The sequence below is a fragment of the Cucumis sativus genome, chromosome 4 (genome assembly GCF_000004075.3).
Source record: "Cucumis sativus cultivar 9930 chromosome 4, Cucumber_9930_V3, whole genome shotgun sequence".
Taxonomy (NCBI): domain Eukaryota; kingdom Viridiplantae; phylum Streptophyta; class Magnoliopsida; order Cucurbitales; family Cucurbitaceae; genus Cucumis; species Cucumis sativus.
The window spans coordinates 1,314,075-1,332,495 of NC_026658.2; the positions used below are offsets into that span (position 1 = coordinate 1,314,075).

At 32.1% G+C, this 18,421-nt stretch overlaps 3 protein-coding genes across 3 annotated transcripts; all 3 read left to right on the top strand.

The window, feature by feature from the left end:
* Positions 1-711: 711 nt before the first annotated feature.
* Positions 712-3,675, top strand: LOC101204172 (probable beta-1,4-xylosyltransferase IRX10). The gene is made up of 4 exons (XM_011654706.2): positions 712-1,379; positions 1,738-2,126; positions 2,580-2,821; positions 2,943-3,675. Exons 1-4 carry the CDS (start codon positions 1,289-1,291, stop codon positions 3,454-3,456), a joined length of 1,236 nt encoding a protein of 411 aa, XP_011653008.1. The 5' UTR covers positions 712-1,288; the 3' UTR covers positions 3,457-3,675.
* Positions 3,676-6,825: 3,150 nt separating this feature from the next.
* On the top strand, positions 6,826-10,040 carry LOC101205302 (transaldolase). The gene is made up of 7 exons (XM_004152113.3): positions 6,826-7,176; positions 7,992-8,163; positions 8,307-8,356; positions 8,444-8,744; positions 9,021-9,209; positions 9,304-9,486; positions 9,571-10,040. The coding sequence occupies exons 1-7, from the start codon at positions 6,992-6,994 to the stop codon at positions 9,814-9,816; spliced, it is 1,326 nt and encodes a 441-aa protein (XP_004152161.1). The 5' UTR covers positions 6,826-6,991; the 3' UTR covers positions 9,817-10,040.
* A 2,284-nt stretch (positions 10,041-12,324) lies between these two features.
* LOC101203924 (protein MICRORCHIDIA 7) lies at positions 12,325-17,619 on the top strand. Its single transcript, XM_011656019.1, has 19 exons — positions 12,325-12,841; positions 13,007-13,081; positions 13,155-13,189; positions 13,276-13,354; positions 13,473-13,565; positions 13,665-13,749; positions 14,023-14,098; positions 14,204-14,326; positions 14,605-14,703; positions 14,802-14,903; positions 15,007-15,177; positions 15,275-15,358; positions 15,474-15,525; positions 15,624-15,735; positions 16,083-16,434; positions 16,869-16,978; positions 17,075-17,153; positions 17,264-17,407; positions 17,524-17,619. Exons 1-19 carry the CDS (start codon positions 12,325-12,327, stop codon positions 17,617-17,619), a joined length of 2,484 nt encoding a protein of 827 aa, XP_011654321.1.
* The last annotated feature ends 802 nt before the right edge of the window (positions 17,620-18,421 follow it).

An 18,421-nucleotide genomic window follows, 5' to 3' on the forward strand; every position in this document is an offset into this window, starting at 1 on the left:
TTTCACGTTGTTGTACGTAGGTCTCTTCATCTAACTTACTATTAAAAAGATTGTTTTGACATCCATTCGATGTATCTAAAATCCATACTAAGTTGATTACTTTCTTTTAAGACATTAACTAAATTAAATTTAAAGAAATGAAAAGTGAAAGAGAACAAAAGAACTAAGATCTGGAAAAATAAAATAAAATTTTGAAGAAGTTTTGGTTTTCTGCTCTAGTCAAATGTATAGTTTTTTTTTTGTATGAAGCGTAAATATTTTGTCAAATATTTTATTTATGATAATTAATGTTAGTTATAAAATTTTAAAATAGACAAGTGAGTGTTCTTGCCTGTTGGGTATGATGAGATAGCTTATTGTCCATTCTATAGAAAGATGAATGAGGAGAAAGCTATTGACATTCATGTTTTGAGGAGTTTATGGTTGATTAAGCCATATATTTTGTTTTGTTATTTTAATGTGAAGTGTATGGTTGAAGAAAAAGTGAATTGTTTATATGTTTTGATAAAATCTTATAAGCAATTTATTTATTTTAATAAAATTCTGATAAATAATCTTAGTTCATCCAACCATAGGGACTTGTCCCAAAACAATAACATAGGGCGATGTATGACAACTTTATAGCTATGTCACGACTCAAAATAGAGAATCATTTCACAATTTTCATGGAATATAAATTCGTTATCAAAAGATGGGTATATATAGTCTTGGATTCTGTGGCATTAGAATTTTCTACTCCAACTTACCTACCACATATGGATGGGGAAGAAGAAGATGAACAAAAATGTTAATTGGGGAGGGAATTGATACAGAAAGCGGACCTGCCGAAGGTTGAGAGACCATTTTCTGAAAGCAGGAAAATGGGTTTCTCTCTTAAGCCATCTTCCATGGCTTATCAGAGATTTGGACTTTGTATCAACCTACTCCCTTCCAACTTTACTAATTTTTTCATCTCTTTCCCATGGAAGGTTCTCCATTCTTGCTGTGATTTCACTGTTCTTTACCAAATCAACATATCCCTTCTCTGTTTCTTCAAGCAATTCCATTTCTTTATCTCTCCCCTTCTCTTTAAACTCTTTAATTTCCCCATTTCGTCTCTAAATCTATTTTCTAAGAAACCCTTCTCCTTCCAACAACCTCCCTTTCGACATCCCAACCATTTGGGTTTCCTAGTTCTTCAAATACACTCTGCTCTTTCTCCTCTTCTTCAAAGGAAAACCCACAACCCATTTTGGTTTTTGCTCTTTTTGTAACGCCAGCTCTCTGATTTGGGTTCTTCAGGTGGGAGATGATGAAGCTCTGGTTGTGGGTTTTCGCCATTTTTTTGGTTTCGAGGATTGCCGCTGTTCCCAATGCTGTTCCCACTGAAAGAATTTCAGGTTTATTATTGTTCTTTTATGCTTTTGCTTTTAACTTTCAAAATTGTTTTTGTATTGATCTGCTCGGTTTTACTACTGTTATCTTGATCCTCATTTCTGATCAGTATTGGGATTTTCTATTTTTCCAAGATTTCTTGTTTCCCCAATTATGTTCTGTAATTGTAAAACTAGTTGAGTTATTGTGAGTCAGATTCTGCTCTAGTTCAGTGATTACATAGATTCTCGCTGGCATAGCGAGAACTTCATGTTCATATTCTGCAAGTTTTTTTGAACTCTAAAATCTCTGAATTTCAGTGTGATTTGTAGTTTGATCTCAACCGTTGGCATATTTGGTAATGTGGTTTGTTTATGGATTCAGGAAGTGCTGGTGATGTCTTAGAAGATAACCCAGTTGGAAGATTGAAAGTATATGTTTATGATCTTCCAAGCAAATACAATAAGAAGACTCTTCAAAAGGATCCAAGATGTCTCACTCATATGTTTGCTGCTGAGATTTACATGCATAGGTTCTTGTTGAACAGTCCTGTCAGAACACTCAATCCCGACGAAGCCGATTGGTTTTATACTCCAATTTATGTCACCTGTGACCTCACCCCCAATGGCTTACCGTTGCCCTTTAAATCCCCTCGAATGATGCGAAGTGCCATTCAACTTATCTCTTCCAATTGGCCTTATTGGAATAGAACAGAGGGCGCCGATCACTTCTTTGTTGTGCCTCATGACTTTGGTGCCTGCTTTCATTATCAGGTACCTTAACATACTTTCCCACTGCTATAGTATGTATACAAGATTACATATAGTGATATCCTTGGTTAAATATGTTGTTTGGGCTTAGGTGTTATTGAACATTGTATGAGAGCAAGTGGTCATATGTCGAACTGCCATGATAACATTTTCGTTCTAATTAATGTCGTTGGTCACTCGTGGATCTTATATCAATTTTCAAGCTTGCAAGAGAGGAGTATTACAAAGTGTATTGAAAACTTAAATACGTTATAACCTCTTAATTTTAGTTATCATTCGATGTGATATCGGAGTATGAAATCCTATCTTGAAATCTATTTCTTCCTCATTTAGTATTGGTAATCACTTGTTGGGTTTGTGCTCATTTTCAAATCCACAAAATAAGTTCATTAAGAATTTGTATAAATGGTTATATATATCATTGTGCTCTTGAATCTTGATTGTTGTATTGTGTAGGAGGAGAAGGCTATTGACCGTGGAATTCTTCCCTTGCTCCAACGTGCAACTTTGGTTCAAACTTTTGGACAAAGGAACCATGTTTGCTTGAATGAGGGTTCCATCACTATTCCTCCATACTGTCCTCCCCAGAAAATGAAAACTCACCTGATCCCTTCGGAAACTCCTCGTTCTATCTTCGTCTATTTCCGTGGATTGTTTTATGATGTTAACAATGACCCAGAAGGTGGTTATTACGCAAGGTGCGTATCAGTTATGCCATTATTAGTTTTTTACATTCCTATTATGGAACAGGGTTGAGTACAACACCAATAGGGCATAGAAGTTCGACTTTGTGTTTTGACGATTTAATTGAACCTACAGAGGTGCAAGAGCAGCTGTGTGGGAGAACTTCAAAAACAATCCTCTCTTTGACATCTCTACCGACCATCCAACGACATATTATGAAGATATGCAGCGGGCAATTTTCTGTTTATGTCCTCTTGGGTGGGCGCCATGGAGTCCAAGGCTGGTGGAAGCTGTGGTGTTTGGTTGTATCCCAGTTATCATAGCAGATGACATTGTGTTGCCTTTTGCCGATGCTATTCCATGGGAAGAAATTGGTGTGTTTGTAGACGAAAAAGACGTGTCCAACCTCGACACAATCCTGACATCAATACCACCCGACGTGATACTGAGGAAGCAAAGACTGCTAGCAAATCCATCAATGAAACGAGCAATGATGTTCCCACAACCAGCTCAATCAGGTGATGCTTTCCATCAGATTCTGAATGGCTTGGCTCGAAAATTGCCGCACGATAAGGGTGTTTACTTGAAGCCTGGTGAGAGGATTTTGAATTGGACTGCAGGACCTGTGGGGGACCTGAAGCCTTGGTAGATAAGATGTTTCATAATATTTGGATGCTGTTTGTAATCCATACAAAATATATAAGAATCCTTCAAAGTTTTGATTGATTACAGGTACATAGTTTTAAGTGTCTCTTAGTTCCATGGTATAGGCGATCCATTTGATTAAGAACATTAAGAAAGTGTAACAATCCCTGATGAATATTCAACTCATTTTATTGTTCTCCAAGGCCAGTAGAACAAGGTCTTATGAACTGCAGGCAAGAATTCCCTTACTAAAGAAAATGGCTGAATCAGTAACTAAAACTTTTTCAAACTACAAGTGAATTGCTGCGGTCTGTTCGCAAATTTTTGAAATACCCTCCCAAGCCCAAAATGATTCTTGAACTTTTGGCATTTTGCTTATATCATCAGCCAACTTTACAAAATTATTGTGAGTTTTACAAAAACATAATTGGTATTTTAACACTTAAATTTTTACATCTTTTAAAAGTTCACGAGGATCTTTTACTATCGAGTTAGTCGGAATCACACCCCTAAACTTTTAATTTAATCAAGTATGCCCTTAAAATTAATCGATGGTTGCAATTAGCCACCCTTTAAACTTCCGGTATAATTTTTAAGATTTGTCATTTAGTAATAAAATAAAACTTAGGACATTTTCAAATATAGCGTAATGAATCAAAATATTTACAAAATATAGAAATCTTTTAGATTTCATCAATGATAGACATGGTAGACTTCTACCCGTGTATTTAATAAATATTAATGTTTATCATTGATAGAATATGATATTATGTTATATTTTGTAAATATTTTGATCAGTTTTGTTATTTTCAATACAAACTGAAGTAAGAATGGGGAAGTAGAAGACATGTGGATTTGGTCCTTTAATTGATGGCTACTTGCTTGGCTGCACATGCATATACAACCTTTGGTTTGGACTTAGGAGGGAGGGAGAGAGAGAGGCACAAAGGAATATATATCCCTTCGTACACAACAAGGGCTGGGGTCATATTGACTATACCATTGCTTCACTTTTAAATGATGACCCACCAATCTCACCTTTTTCCTAAAACAAAATTTATTATGGTGGTTTATTCTAAATTAAATATATATATATATATATATATATATATATATATATATATATATATATATATATATTCTTACATTTTTTTCAAACTTTGATAGAAGCAAGATTAGGATAACGTATTAATAGTTTTTTAGTGCAACAATAAATATATGAAGGTAGATCGAGCCTCTAACTTCTAAGTTGAAGTTTATGTTAATTATTACCACATTAAGCTAAACTCACTTTGACTTATGTATTTTAGAATGATGATTGTTTGTTTTGAATTTTAAATATATATAAACCGGTAAATTGCTACATTAAAGTTTGAGGCATAAGATATTACAAGATTAAAAGTAAAGAAATTATATCACAATCTAAAGCTTCTAAACTAAGATTCCATTAGGTAATTATTTAGGTTTTTGTTTTTCAAAATTAAACCAATTAGGCACTAATTTCACCCACCCCTAAGTTTCTTGTTTCCCTATTCAACTACTTCTTTTAAACTTAAAAAAAAAAAGAAATTTTTTAAAAAATAACAAATTTTATAAATTATTTACAAAATATTTACAACATATAACAAATTTTATCACTGATTAGTCATTGATATGCTATAGTGATAAAATAATATCATTGATATAATCCAAAGTTTTGCTATAACTCGTAAATATTTTAATTTGTTTTGCTATTTTAAAAGCTCTTGAAAAAACATTTTTAAGAGCTTTTCTTTATTTGTAGAATTTGGCAAGAATAATTCAGCTTTTATTTTTATTAAAAGCCCAACAAAATATTATAAAAATTTGAGATAAAATAGACTTAATTTTCCTTTTAGAAAAAACCTTAAGAGCATATTTTGGGCTATGGTTATGCAAGACTCTAAAGATCCTCAATTATCTACCGTAAACACAATTTCAAAATCTTTAAATTGTTACACCTCTATCTACAATAAATATTATTTCAAAATTCTCCATTGTCCGTGATAAACACTATTTAAAAACCTTTAATTACCACAAAATTTATTATTTGTTACTGTTTTTACTATCTACGTTCATTATTTATTATTATTCTCTATAATATTTACTATTTTTTTCAAACTAAAATAATCCACACTACAAACACATCTCAATCTAAAATAACCTACGTTCGAGTTAATTCGAATTTTTAGAAATGGATATTTGATACTTTTGGTCACTGTCACCAAAAAGATGGAAAAATAAACATTATTAGTCATTGTTGACATTACCATATTGAACTTTGCTTTTATTTATTATTTATATATATACACTTAACTTTATTAAGGAAAGTCTCTATTTTTATCGTGTGTTTGAAAATATTTACAAAACTGAGTAAAACTTCTATCAGTGTTTATTAGATTTAAAATTTCGGTATATTTAATTTAATTTTGTTATATTTATAATTTTTTAATAAACTTTTTTGTGACCTTTTCTCTTTTTGTTTTTATTTTTCACATGATCCAAGTTTGGGTTAAAATATCAGGTGGTGGGTAAAGGGAAAAAGGCACTGTCTTTCCTGCCCCACTGGGAATTGGTTGATCTATCCTTGAATATCATAATCCAACTATGTTGAAAATAATTAATCTTTTTTATCTCTTATTTAATTTACAAATATTTAAAAATATTTTGTATTCGTTTCTAGGTTTCAACAGGGATTTAGTATGAGAGATAGAAGAAAAAAATTCAAACTTCTAAACCGAAATAAATATATGTTATTAGTGTTCAATCCACAACAATCGTATCTAAAATCTAATATTATTTGGTTGATGTACTCTCAAGAAGGCTTAAAACCATCACAATGACCATTAAATATGTATTTTGTTTCTAAATCAATAGTGTATTAATTAAGAAAAAGAACCAATTTGAGATGACAAATATTGAAGTTTATGAATTAAATTTTGTTTTCTCTTTGTGATAATCTTTTTAATACAACAATCGTACGATTCAGAATTAAATCTCCAGCCTCTAAAAATACGTACAGCTAGCTTTACTCTTTATTATAATCGGAGGTTGGTTGGCACCAACCAGCCGCCACAAAAGAAATCTCAAAAGAGCAGAGTTGGTTTGGGTCAAACTCAAACCACTCTTCCAATTCAATTCATCTCTGAAGTACATATTCTATCCTCTTTTTTCCACTTTTTTTAATCTCTATCCCTTCATTGTTTTCTCACCTATTCAAATAACAACTAATTACATTGTATGAATGACTCGAATTTCCCCTTCTACATGAATCTTGTGTTCCAACTTATTGTTCTAATAAACCTTTAAAGAAGAAGATAGAATTATGAATACGAGTATTTGAATTTTTAACTTATATTAGAGTTAGGAGGAGGTCGTTGGGAGCTTAAAACCCTGTACCCTTTTCATCGTTTATAACGAGAGTCTTCCTTCCTTTCTACAAACCCACCAAAAGCATCTTCCCATTTCACCAACCATCTTCTTCCTCGCCTTCGCGGCTCTTCCTTGGATCGCTTCCTCGCATGGCTTCCATTTCCAAGCTTTCCACTCCCATCTCTTCTCCTACTTTATCTTCCTCTTTCAACCCTCGATCTTCCCTCTCCTCCAACTCCTTCCTTGCCTTCCGCCCTTCTTCTGACTTCTTCACCAAGCTCTCCGCCTCTAGGTTGTCCGTTCAGAGAGGCTCCGATTTGAAGGGCTCCTTGTTGTACGTTTCTTTTCTTTTCTTGGGTTTTATGTGATTTTGATCGGTGGTTTGGCGATTTTTCATTCTCGGCTTCTTTCTGTTTTTCTGGGAAGATCTGTTTGATGCTTATGTTTTGTCGGTTTCTATGTGTTTCGTTTTGTTTATGTGGCGATGGGTTTTTTTTTTATTATCTTGTTTCAATTTTGTGATCTCTCTTTTCCCGGCTATGGATGGTTCATTTCTTCCTGTTTGAATGACTGGTGTGTAGAACTGCATTAGAAGGATCTGTCTTTTTTTTTCTTTCTTTCTTTCTTTTTATGATTCTTAGATCTTAGTGTATCATGCATCGTCTTGAATTGTGGGTTTGCTTTTCAAGTTGATGATCTAGCATAGAATAGGATTGTTTAATCTCTCTATAGATGTTACCTCATGGTTTTTTAGCTAATTTCTTACTGTGCTTCAGTGTGTTCAGTTCTGGAAATGATAATAATCTGAGAAATATAGGCAGTCATATATTTCGTCTGGATTGAACTCATTCGAGAACTCGCAAGTCTCTGACAACAGAGATTGGGTTTTGACTTTGAAGTTGAATAGAAACCTACAGAATTTTCTGATTTATAATGATTATTTCGTTTGCATTATTGTATATAAATTTCAATGGTGCGATTGTTCTTAGCTGGTTGGACAATCTGTGCCTCCAAGTGGGGTCTGTCTGAATGCTCGAAATGAATTGATTAGCACTCCAAACTTTGGAGGCTTGTCTATGTTTAACATCTGTTTATCCTCTGATTGTGTTGGGCTACTTATGTGAAACTATGGATATGTTGTTATTGCAGTGTTAGGTGTTCCCAAGGTGATGGAAATGGAATCCCAGTGAAGAGAACAGTGCTTCATGATCTCTATGAAAAGGAAGGACAGTCCCCATGGTATGATAATCTCTGCCGCCCTGTCACCGATCTGCTCCCTCTTATTTCTAAGGGTGTCAGAGGTGTAACTAGCAACCCAGCAGTAAGTGTTAAGATCTTACTCTTTTCATGAAAAGAAAGAATACGAACAAGTAATTTTGAAATCAGCAATGCAGGTTTCTTGTGGTTTCATTGACAATCTTTTTTTTTTTTTTTTTGTAACTTTTGCCTTCTATAATCTAACAGATTTTCCAGAAAGCAATTTCGTCTTCAAATGCTTACAACGACCAATTCAGGTTTTTTTTTTCAAACCTTTTGTACTTTATTACACTATGATCACTTCTACATTATATGGATGTTGATCGCATTCATGGAATTTTCAGAGAACTTGTTCAATCGGGAAAAGATATTGAAAGTGCATATTGGGAGCTCGTGGTGAAGGATATTCAAGATGCATGCAAACTTTTTGAGCCTATCTATGATCAAACAGATGCTGGTGATGGCTATGTTTCAGTCGAAGTGTCTCCAAAGCTTGCTGATGATACTGAAGGAACCGTTGAGGCTGCAAAGTGGCTCCACAAAGTCGTTAGCCGCCCCAATGTGTACATCAAGATCCCTGCTACTGCTGCTTGCATCCCATCAATTAGGGATACAATTGCAAATGGCATAAGTGTCAATGTGACTGTAAGTTTTTTCTCTACGCAAGATGCATCCTTGGTTCTTTTTATGATTGACTGTTGCATACTTGGATGCGCTTGTCACAGCTGCAATATCCATTGACGCTAGAATTAGAAATCTAAACTCTGTTTGGTTGACTTTTTAAATGTTAACAAATATTTTGGAGTGGAAAAAGGTATTTTTGAGTATTTAGAAGGTTGACGTTCTTAGTTTTTAGTCTTTTTGCAACATCTGGGAAAGTGGTTGGTAGCCTAACATTCATTTTCATGATTCTTTACACAGCTCATATTCTCCATTGCTCGATATGAGGCAGTCATTGATGCTTACTTGGATGGGCTTGAAGCTTCAGGTCTCAGCGACCTTTCTAGAGTCACAAGTGTTGCTTCCTTCTTTGTAAGTCGAGTCGACACCCTTATCGACAAATTGCTTGAGAAAATTGGAACCCCAGAGGCCCTTGATCTGCGAGGAAAGGTGACTGCATCATTATTTCCAGAATTTAACTTTTCACTTATGCAAACTTATGGTAAGATTCGCTGACCAATATTTGGAATGCTGAATATTTTAGGCTGCGGTCGCTCAAGCTGCCCTTGCTTATCAGCTCTACCAGAAGAAGTTTTCAGGCCCAAGATGGGAGGCTCTAGTGAAGAAGGGTGCAAAAAAGCAAAGGTTGCTCTGGGCATCTACAAGTGTTAAGAACCCAGCATACCCCGACACTTTATACGTTGCCCCACTCATTGGACCTGACACTGTAAGTGACTAACATGGCACGCTATCAAATTCGATTAAACACGCATTCTCTTTTCTTATCTGAATTGTGGCACTTCCCTCTCAGGTTTCAACCATGCCTGACCAAGCTCTTGAGGCATTTGTTGACCACGGAATCGTTTCAAGGACTATCGATTCAAACGTGTCCGAGGCGGAAGGAATATACAGTGCACTGGAGAAGCTGGGAATCGACTGGAATGAAGTTGGGAATCAGCTTGAAATTGAAGGAGTGGATTCTTTCAAGAAGAGCTTTGACAGCCTGCTTAATACTCTCCAAGACAAGGGCAACTCTCTTAAATTGGTAAGCCATTAAAACTTGTGAGTTGAGGATCAAAGTGTTGTGATGAGGAGAAAGTTAATAAAAAAAGTGGCGTGTTCTTATTTGCTGCTGTAAAATGTTTTCATTCAGTGTCTTAAAAAGACCTTGATCTTGGATGTAATATATATATATATATTATATATATATGTTGGTTAGTGCATGTTTTTTAGGGATTGAAATTTTGAGGGGTTTTTTTTTAGTAATATTGTTGTTTTTTCCTTTCAGGTTTTTTAGAATATATTTGGTTTCGCCATTTTTCATTTCTATGGAACATTTTGTATACAGAATTTGGAACAAAATAATGTTTTGTTGTTTCTCAATCAATATTCTGAGAGATCTGAATCTCAAACACAATTTATGAAAATTATAGAAAGTAAGAGTAGGTTTCTTCTTATGAAACCTTTAAAAGGCTATTTTGAAACAGATAAAATAGTTCAACAGTTTTTCCAAAAAAATGCTATTTTCCATATTTGTCTTATTATTTTTTGTTGAAATTTAGGGCAGGTAGTAATTATATATACAGCACAAAAATTAGTAAATGATTAAAAAGTTGCCTGCCATTTCACCATTTTTCGGGTTTTTAGATAGTAATACCAACTATCTTTTTTAAATTGTAAAAATAACAAATTTAAAAGTAGATCATATTAGATTATCGTTATAATAATTTTTTTTGTCATATTAGATTAAAGTTAGAATTAGATGAAAGATTTTGTGATGTGTGGGTTTCAAAACATAGCGGAACTAGGAAATAAGAAATTAATAATGTAATAGGAAACTTTATATTTTTTTTTTCATTATAGAAAAATACTTTTACGACCTTGTGAACATATATATTTAAAAACTCATGGACTAAAAATATACCCTCATAAAAATAAATACAACAAGAGAGAAAAACCATGGAAAGAAAAATGAAAAAAATAACTGACTTGGTGTGTTTTTATTTTATTATTAGAGCAGTAAATATTTTAGTGTTTTTTATATTTATGTAAATTTGTAAAGAGAATAATTTGTAATAAGAGAAATTAGGAATGAAATAAAATATCTTCCAATTAAGGCATGTGATTTCCATTATTTTCCATATTTGTGTCTTTTAGAATTGTTTAAATAAGAAAAACTAGAAATTAATAAGGCTTGTCATGAAGTTTCAAGTAATATCCTAACATATATTATTAAGCTATTCATGAAGAAAAAAATTAGCCATTTAAAATCATTGTTGTAATTTGACTCATTTAATAAGGTTAGTGTGTGGAAAGATCAAACTTAAGATATATGATTTGTGGTATATAATAAACTTGAATTTCTACTAGTTCTTAATATATTTAAAATAAATAAAAAATGCCCCCGCAGTTAAAACTATCAAAAATGTCCATCAATGAGCTATTAATTAGCTACTCTGGTGCATAATATATTTGACTGATCTAAACGATTTTTTTCAAAATTATTTTTTACACTATCTGTCAAATATAAATGTTTTTTTTTTTTTAAGATTCTTTGATTCCTTGGCTACCCAAATCTAGCGTCGATATCCCCACAATTTTTTTAAAACATCTTTTATATTTGGTACACGATTTTTAACTAAATAGCAATTTTAAAAAAATGATACAAGATTTATGGTTGAGTGAAAATAAGTAATATATCTAAAATAGAACATAAATAACTCGAAACGAAAGTGAAAAAATCATAAAGAATAATAAAAGAGATAATTAAAAAATTGTTAAAAATTAATAAGGACAAATATGAAATTATGAAAAAATAATCACGGTTAAATATATCTTTCTTAAATTGTTATACGGACACTTACTATGTTAGTTATATTTATAAAAATTTAACAAAAGGAAATAACTTTTATAGTACTTTATTATTTAACTTTAATAAAAAATAAAAAGTAATTTATTATTTCATAATAAATTTTATTTTTAGTCCCAAGTTTCCTTGAATATCCATGAGTTTTGAAAAATGACATTTATGTTTGATTTTTTTAAAATTAGAAAAAATATAGTTTTAGAAAGGTATGATTTTTAAGAGTTATTATTATAATTTAAAATATCATATAATTATTTAAAGTTGGCTTCTAAAACTGTTTTCAAAAACTCAAATACTAAAAAAAAATATTTTTTTAATAATGCATTTTTAAAAATAACAAAATAAATTTAAATATTTATAAACTATAGATAAAATTCTGAGACTTTTATCATGGTCTAAAAAAGAAAACACCTAAATATGAAAGGGTGTAACATATTCATCAAAACTTAGGGTTAAAAAGTTAATATTTGTATAAGTCAAGAATATTGTTTATATATTTATTTCCTACGTCAAAATAGGAAAGGAAATCTAAATTAGCGCGCACATTATTGGCCTACAAATAACGATCAAACCGAAACCGTCCGCACTTTTGCTCTCTATCAATTCTCTTCGTCTTCTCTCTAAATCTTCTTCGCGCCAATTTCACTTCCTAAATCCTCAAAACCTCCACAACTCCCCATTCTCTTTCTTCTTCTCTTCATGGCTTCTTCCCTTATTCACAATCCCAACTCCGCAGACGCAGTCGACGACGTTAATGCCGCTCACTCCCTTTCCACCGTCATTAATGGTTCCGCTCATACCGCTGATAATGCAGGTTCCGCCTCCTGTTTCGTCATTAGTGATGACAGTGACCATTCGTTTTCCCATTCTGTTAATGCCTCTAATCCAAAAAAGAGGAAGTACGGTTCGGAAAGCGGAAACGGTAGTTCCAGTGAGGACGATGGTTCTGTTTCGATTTTGAAGTCACCTAAACTCAGTACTATACCGCTTCTTGTTCAGCCGATTAGGTCTGTGAAATCTTCTGAGTACGAAACCCATTTTTCCTCAAGTTCACTGAAAGTAGAGAATCTTACGGGGTTGGAAGTTGTTCCTTATATCTCTCCGATGGAGGATAATTTGGAAGATGAATGTAAGGATAATCCGCTCAGTTGTAGACAGTTCTGGAAAGCTGGGGATTACGAAGGAAATTGCAACGGTCATCCTATTTCGAGCTCAGGTATTAGGATAACAGCTGTTTCTCTGTTTTATAATCCTTTGTTTCTCTTGATTAACAATGTTATTTACTATATAGATTCATAAATCTTGTTGTGGCTTAGTATAGTGATGATTAAACATAGCAAAATTAGTTGTGACATTAAGTTATATATATATTTTTTTGTAGTTGGTATGGATCACGTAAGAGTTCATCCAAAATTTCTGCACTCAAATGCAACAAGCCATAAGTGGGCTTTGGGAGGTAAAAGTTGTAGTTTTTTAGTTCATATTGTTTCTAAATTTGACATGTTCAATATATCTTTCTCTTTCAACAGCTTTTGCAGAGCTTTTGGATAATTCTTTAGATGAGGTATTGAGAATTTGTCTCTGATTTAGGTGAAATACTTAAAATTTTCTTTAGTTTCATGTGTTTGATGTTAATTAATTTCTTATTAGGTCTGCAATGGGGCTACATATGTTAACATTGACATGTTGATAAACGAAAGGGATGGGAGTAGAATGTTGCTGATTGAAGGTAATGTGTAACGATCAATATGTAAATGTGAATCAAATATATAATTCCTTTATTTCAATGGAATAAAACTGCTATATTGTCAATCAATATTCAAATAGTTATTACATTATTGTTGCAGATAATGGCGGTGGGATGTGCCCTGATAAAATGAGGCGTTGTATGTCTCTTGGTTATTCTTCAAAACGAAACATGCCCAATACTATTGGTCAATGTATGCAACTCTTTCACTGTTTTTTAGCTTTTGATTGATAAACTTTTTTCAATTCTTCAATCTCTATATCGATGTAATACATAAAATAATTTGTTTTAGATGGTAATGGGTTCAAAACAAGTACCATGAGGCTTGGAGCAGATGTTATTGTGTTTTCCCGCTCTAATGGAAGTGATCAAAGAGGGTGAGTTATTTATATTGGAAGACTTACGATTAAATAACCATTCATTTTATATTACTTAGGAGTTCGTATTAAATTATTGTTCTTATGTATTAATGTAACATATAATACGACATTTAGATGGGCGGTTAGAATTTGATTTGTTTGTTTCGTTCAACTCATGTGATTAATTTGTAGTTTTAAACAATTGTAGATGATACAATAGTAAATTTATTCACCTATGAACTTAGACTGAGGATAACTTTGGTTGACACATTTGTTGATTTTCTTTTATAGGTCAACACAAAGCATTGGCATGTTGTCATACACATTTTTGAGAGAAACCGGGAAGGAAGATATTGTGGTTCCCATGGTAAGACAAGACTATTTGCTCATATATAGATTGTGTATATATACATGAAATGTAATATTTCAAAAAATGATGGTTTAATGACTTTTTTTTTATAATTATGTTAAGGTTGACTTTGAGTTTAAAGAAGATTGTTGGAGCAAGATGATGCGCTCTGAAGATGATTGGAATAGGAATCTAGAAATTATAGCCCAATGGTCTCCTTATTCAATCGAAGAACTATTAGAACAGGTAAAATATATAAATCTATTATCTAATTAGTTTCTTAGCGACTAATCATAATAAGGCCAACAGAAATGACAAGCTTAGCCTCAATGTTTGCGTTTAGAGATCAAAATAAAGGATGATCTAATAAGAAAGGGTTTCGAAGGCGATAATGATGATAGTTATTAACTATTTATCTAAATAAGTGAGAAATTACGAAGAATATTACTATTATTCTATCTATATACTATAGTCTTTTCTTAATTGAAGACAGTCATCATCTTTCTACTTGATGTACTTTGCAGTTCAATTTTGTGAAAGATCATGGGACACGCATTATTATATATAACCTTTGGGAAGATGACGAAGATCATCTTGAACTTGATTTCGATACTGATTTACATGTAAGATTTATAACTTATTTCTCTTTTAATATTAATTTAGAAAAGACACATTTTATTTTTAATTGTGTAAGTATGTTTTACCTTGAAATGCGATACAGGACATTCAAATTAGAGGAGTGAATCGAGATGAGAAGAACATAAAAATGGCACAACAATATCCTAACTCACGCCACTACTTAACCTACCGACATTCACTGAGGGTATGCAATGCCATTATATTTAAGTTATACATGTAGTTTGAATTAATTGTCTATACATATTTGGCCACTAACATTTTTTTTCTTTGCTTTTGGTGAACGGTAGATTTATGCATCAATTCTGTATCTCAGTCTGCCATCAGGGTTTAGAATTATTCTGCGAGGAAAAGACGTAGAACATCATAATCTTGCGGATGATTTAATGTTAACAAAGGAGATAATATATAAACCTCATCAACTTCCTGTCAAGGCAATTAAAAAACAATCGGATGTAATCGTTAATTCTCCATTCTTCTCTTATTTTTTTTAAATCCATGGATGATGTTCGGAGTAACTTACACTCACCTCAACTGATTTTACAGATGTGTGTAAAGGTGACAATTGGATTTGTGAAGGATGCACGATCTCATATCGACGTTCAGGGATTCAATGTTTACCACAAAAATCGGTTAATAAAGGTTGGGGTCATCCTTATTTTCTTAAATTGAGATCTTATAAGAGAATGAAATAAAACAATTATGATTTCTTAAAACTGCCTGACTTTATTTTTTCTTCTTTTTTGTCGCGCGTCAGCCATTCTGGAGGATATGGAATCCGGCTGGTAGTGACGGTCGTGGAGTTGTTGGTTAGCTCTTTTTGTTCATTCTAGAATTGGTAGAAAACGTGGGATATGATCGATCATATATTCAATTTCTTAAGTACTTTTCCATATACAATTATCAGGTGTGTTGGAAGCTAATTTTGTGGAACCAGCTCACGACAAGCAAGGGTTTGAGAAAACCATCGTACTTTCGAGGCTTGAGTCACGATTGATCCAATTTCAAAAAGATTACTGGTAAAACCTTCTTTTAACCCATCAGTTATTTTTTGAAAAAACTTAGCAACTTATAAACTCTCCTCTTTTACCTTTTGACATCTAAGAACAAAGATGATGTTTATATTATAGAGTCAAGTTCATTTTAACAAAGAATTAAACCCTATTTTTAAAAGATTGTTTTCGTAACTCTTACACTTAAATATATAAGTTACAAGTACACAAATTATAAGAAATTGAGAAGATATAAGTGCACACTATTTTTCAAATTAAAAAATAAAAAACCAAATGGCTATCAATAAAACCTTAAAATCTCATTAGGATGTTTAGTTTAATCTGACCCACATAATGGTTTGTTGATGATATAGGACGAAAAATTGTCAAGAGGTGGGTTACGCTCCAAGACGACGTTTAGCAGAATCGAATAATAATATGGATAAAATGAATGGTGGAGCAAATGTGGGTAACTGTATAAATCTCTCAGGTACCAGTAGTACTACTACTACTACTTCTTCGATGGTCCTTCCTACAACTACAACTACAACTACAACCAAGCCTAATGGGGTTTTTGAGAAACTAGTACTGCCAACTGTAAAAGTTACAGCTAAACCTGGATCGACTCCCGGATCAACCATGTACAGTTACACATCTCACCAACCTTCTCCTCCGTCCACTAGTATGGCCAACCACGTCATCGGACAACCACGACCTTCTGTACAGGTAAATAGGTTAATAAACTCTACTTCTACTCATTGCTATTAAGTTTTAACAAAAAATGAACTATTTTAGTTTCTTAATGGAAAAATGATTAGGGACCTAAAGTGCAAATGTATTAGAAGTATAAAAATTGGATTAGAGACAACAAGACTAGCTTGTTAATAATTTACATCTTTAGAACTTAGCATTTGTAAGATTTTATATTTAAATCACGCTAGATTTTAGTTATAATAATGGATCGCATGGACTAATTAAATTGATAGTACAAAATAAGTTTGAAGAATAAAAGTACAATACATATTCACTTTCAAGCTGTTATGTGTCTTTTGATTTGATAATAAGAATACTGTGAAATTCGAGTTTTGTCGATGGATGCAATTAAATTCATAAAGGCATTCAAATTAAATTAAACCAAATGTCATTCTTCCAACTTGCAGCCACCCACCGTCAACTCAAATGGAACGTCATTTGGTAATATGGCCAGTATAATATCAAGTTTGGAAAGGGGGGATGAAGATAAGTTAATTGATCTGCTCAGGCCGGAAAGGTGACTAAATAAAATCATCAATATATATTATATTTCGGTTTAGAAAAAGTTTCAATTTTAAATTATTTTAATTTTTCTTCTTCACTTTGTCTACAGGTTTAAGGATCCATATTTCAGCAGTTTGATGACTTATTTGTTGAATGAAATGGACAAGTATAGATGTTTGGAAAGCACAGTAAGCATATCCATGACTCCAAATACACTGTGTTGAACTTTTTGAATTCGTATAAAATAATATAGGGTTATGAGAATTTGATCGTGTGATCATATTTTTGTTCCTCAAAGGTTGATACTCTTAGAAACCAATTGCATGAAGCAATCCAGAAGCTAGAAGTGAAGGAGAAAGAACGTATGTTTCAGATTGATTTTAGTTCAGCTGAAATTATGAAAAAAGACAAGGAGATAGCTACTTTGACTGAGAGATTATGGGTTAGTAACATCTATATATATATCTACATACATACATATATACATAAAACCTTCTAGTTTACAATTTATAAGTTTGATTTATATGTTGTTGTTGGGTTGGGTTGGGTCTCTCACAGGATGCAACTGCCAGTAATAACGAGCTACGTGGGAGGATAAGTGAACTTGAAAAAAGCAACAACACACTTTCAACTTCACAAGCTAACCCTAATTAACCAACCATCAATGGTTAACTCCCCTTGATTTGATTTGATTTGATTAGAGCTCTACACTTACAATTAGGAATAATTATTGGTAGATGGTCATGTTCTGTAAATGTCCTCATTATTAAATATGTTTGATGATCCTTCTGTAATTTAGTTATGTAATTGTAATTTGTAGTGGGAGGAGAAAATTATTAGGCACAATTATATTATAAAAGGAAATTAAATTTGTCATCTTTTTTTAATTTCCTATTTGTAAATGATTATATCCAATATATGTTTATATTTAGTTGTTCTTTTGAGTCATTTTCTTAATTAAACTCTCTTTTTCTTTGAATTCTTTATTTCTAGGATGATAATACACTTGTAAAACCTTGGAACTTCGATTCATTTATCTAAATCTAAATTAATTATCACTAAATGCAACTTTCTTAAGTTATTAAAATCATTACAGTGCAAATGTTTTTCACAATATATCTAACTGTTATATGCATTTAACATAAAAATTATATTATTATTATTATTATTATTATTATATATATATAATTAAACATACTTTGTTATCTAATAAATAATTAATTTATATAAATGGAAGAAAATAGAAAGTATTTTAGATATTTTGAGTTTGAATTAAAATTTTAGTTATCTATTTTCAAATTTAAATTTTTTCTATTTTTAAAAATATTTTATTTATTTTATTGGAATGATTTGACTAACTTTTATCTAAACCCAAAATAAAATAATTTTTGTATACTTGGTTGAAATATTGTAGTTGCTATTTCATACAAAAATATTCGGTAATTATGTGATAACT

Coding starts and splice junctions, on each gene's coding strand:
- LOC101204172 (XM_011654706.2), top strand. CDS start 1,289: ATGATGAAGCTCTGGTTGTGGGTTTTCGCCATTTTTTTGGTTTCGAGG. Junction 2,127..2,579: donor GTGCCTGCTTTCATTATCAG/GTACCTTAACAT, acceptor TGTATTGTGTAG/GAGGAGAAGGCTATTGACCG. Junction 2,822..2,942: donor GAAGGTGGTTATTACGCAAG/GTGCGTATCAGT, acceptor TTGAACCTACAG/AGGTGCAAGAGCAGCTGTGT.
- LOC101205302 (XM_004152113.3), top strand. CDS start 6,992: ATGGCTTCCATTTCCAAGCTTTCCACTCCCATCTCTTCTCCTACTTTA. Junction 7,177..7,991: donor GATTTGAAGGGCTCCTTGTT/GTACGTTTCTTT, acceptor TTGTTATTGCAG/TGTTAGGTGTTCCCAAGGTG. Junction 8,357..8,443: donor GCTTACAACGACCAATTCAG/GTTTTTTTTTTC, acceptor TGGAATTTTCAG/AGAACTTGTTCAATCGGGAA.
- LOC101203924 (XM_011656019.1), top strand. CDS start 12,325: ATGGCTTCTTCCCTTATTCACAATCCCAACTCCGCAGACGCAGTCGAC. Junction 13,190..13,275: donor TGGATAATTCTTTAGATGAG/GTATTGAGAATT, acceptor ATTTCTTATTAG/GTCTGCAATGGGGCTACATA. Junction 16,435..16,868: donor AACCACGACCTTCTGTACAG/GTAAATAGGTTA, acceptor TCCAACTTGCAG/CCACCCACCGTCAACTCAAA.